Source organism: Chaetura pelagica, unplaced genomic scaffold, assembly GCF_000747805.2.
Source record: "Chaetura pelagica isolate M959 unplaced genomic scaffold, ChaPel_1.0 scaffold346, whole genome shotgun sequence".
In the NCBI taxonomy this organism is placed as follows: domain Eukaryota; kingdom Metazoa; phylum Chordata; class Aves; order Apodiformes; family Apodidae; genus Chaetura; species Chaetura pelagica.
The window spans coordinates 2,755,138-2,756,921 of NW_009953797.1; the positions used below are offsets into that span (position 1 = coordinate 2,755,138).

At 38.7% G+C, this 1,784-nt stretch overlaps 1 protein-coding gene across 1 annotated transcript in view; it reads right to left on the reverse strand.

Moving 5' to 3' along the window:
• The window catches only part of LOC104391791 (mitochondrial import inner membrane translocase subunit Tim23), a 14,976-nt gene that overhangs the window by 9,286 nt on the left and 3,906 nt on the right, over positions 1-1,784 (reverse strand). Inside the window, exon 4 of the mRNA XM_010001130.1 lies at positions 24-82. Within this exon, the coding sequence (XP_009999432.1) occupies positions 24-82 (59 nt within the window). The remainder of the gene's footprint in view (positions 1-23; positions 83-1,784) is intronic.

The following is a 1,784-nucleotide window of genomic DNA, read 5'->3' on the forward strand; positions in this document are numbered from 1 at the left end:
TACAAAATAACAATTTTACTTACCCAGAGATCCCAGAGTGTTAGCCCATAATGCTCCTTGTCTTGTCACCATATTTAGAATTCTATAATGGAGTTAGAGAGGTATTAGGACACTTAGCTCTCTGTGTTTACATTGAAGTAGTGTTTGATAGTACATGTAGTGTGTTTACACTATGCATTGGAATAATACCACTGGAATAATGAGCCCAAAGCCCCTAAAAACAAATCAGCAAGGAAATGCATACACCTTGGCAACACAATCTCCTCTATCATGCATGCTATAAATAGTATCTCAAGCAATACTGATGGCAAACATTTAGTCCTGTCAAGGCTCCAGAAAATTTTTCTCTTTTCAAATCCAGTTTGCACCTTTATCAAGAATCCAATCTCTTCCCTTCAGATTACTTTCTAACCCTAGCTGGTTAATGTTTCTCATGTGGTGACTACACACAACTGCTGAGAATGACTGATACGCTTATGCTGACTTAACTGGGTAAAAGAGCTCTGAGAAAGCTGGAGTGCTCTTCCAGAAGGTGCAAGCAACACAGGGACCCTGTGTCAGGGAACACGGTGATGCCTGAACAAATGGGGTGACACTCGAAGCAAGTCAGGAGGAAGAAAAGCACTTCCTTTGACAAATGTAGCATTCAACAAAAAGTGAAGTACCCAGAGTATTTCTGTGTGTATGCTTCCAGACTAGCACTAAAGAGGGAAAGCAAATCTTTGGTGCACTCTCAGGGAAGCACAACATCACTTCTTCTTGGCATCTGCTGTCTCCAGAACAGTGACAACAGCAGCCAGAAGAAATGACTGATCTTTATCTCCCAGCAGTGTAACACTATCACAGGCACAGGACTGCTCTGGACAGCTGACTACCACTGGAACTTAGTTTGTAATTTCAAACAACGTGAGTGTCACACATTAGGTTCCTTCTGATTTGAGATAATTTTCCACTCCTTTTCCTTTTTATAATCTTCATTAAGAGACACATCCCTTGATGAATATAGTTAGGTAATGAACTAAACAATTATGGACAACTTCATTTTGAAACAGGAGGGGAAAGAAAATCCAAGAGGATTGATCATCTTCCCCTAATTACACCACCTCCTTCGTTCTGTTAACAATACATTATTCTGTATTGATGAGAAGATCCATAATTTTAATAACCATGACATACTGTGAGATATTTGATAGGGATTAACAGCAAAATTCAAATTAATTAAAAAAAAAAATCCGTGTATATTAACCATCAATTTTAAGGAAATATAGCTAGGAAAGTCTCCTCTCTGTGTCTGATTAGGAAAACATGGAACTTAATACACGGTTTCAAGGTGATGACCTTCAATAGGCAGAAAGGCAAGGACTCACAGCACTGTGTGCAGTGACTGCCACCTGCTGGGCTGCCCCATCAGGGTTTGTACTTAATGTGTTTTGTCTGACTCGGTTCATTCCAAGTATGTAAAACACAATTTTGTTCATCTAGAACACTATGGAAGAGTCATTGTGGGGAATATTTTTGTTCTGTCTTTAGTTCTAAAGATGGTACAGAAGGGGATGAAGAATATAGAAACAATACTTTAAAAGGAGCAGAGCCAGTATAAACTGTATGAGGAAATACTAAATTCCTTCTCTAAAATTTCCTTCTTCTGAAGTATTCTGGGAGAGTGAAAATGGTTTCCTTCAGTTATTTCACTCCTCTGCTTCCTATTTGTCCTTCACAGGCACTTAATTTTTCTTATAGTTATGTCAAAACTACCAGTAATTCTAGGAGAAGCATACAGCAGG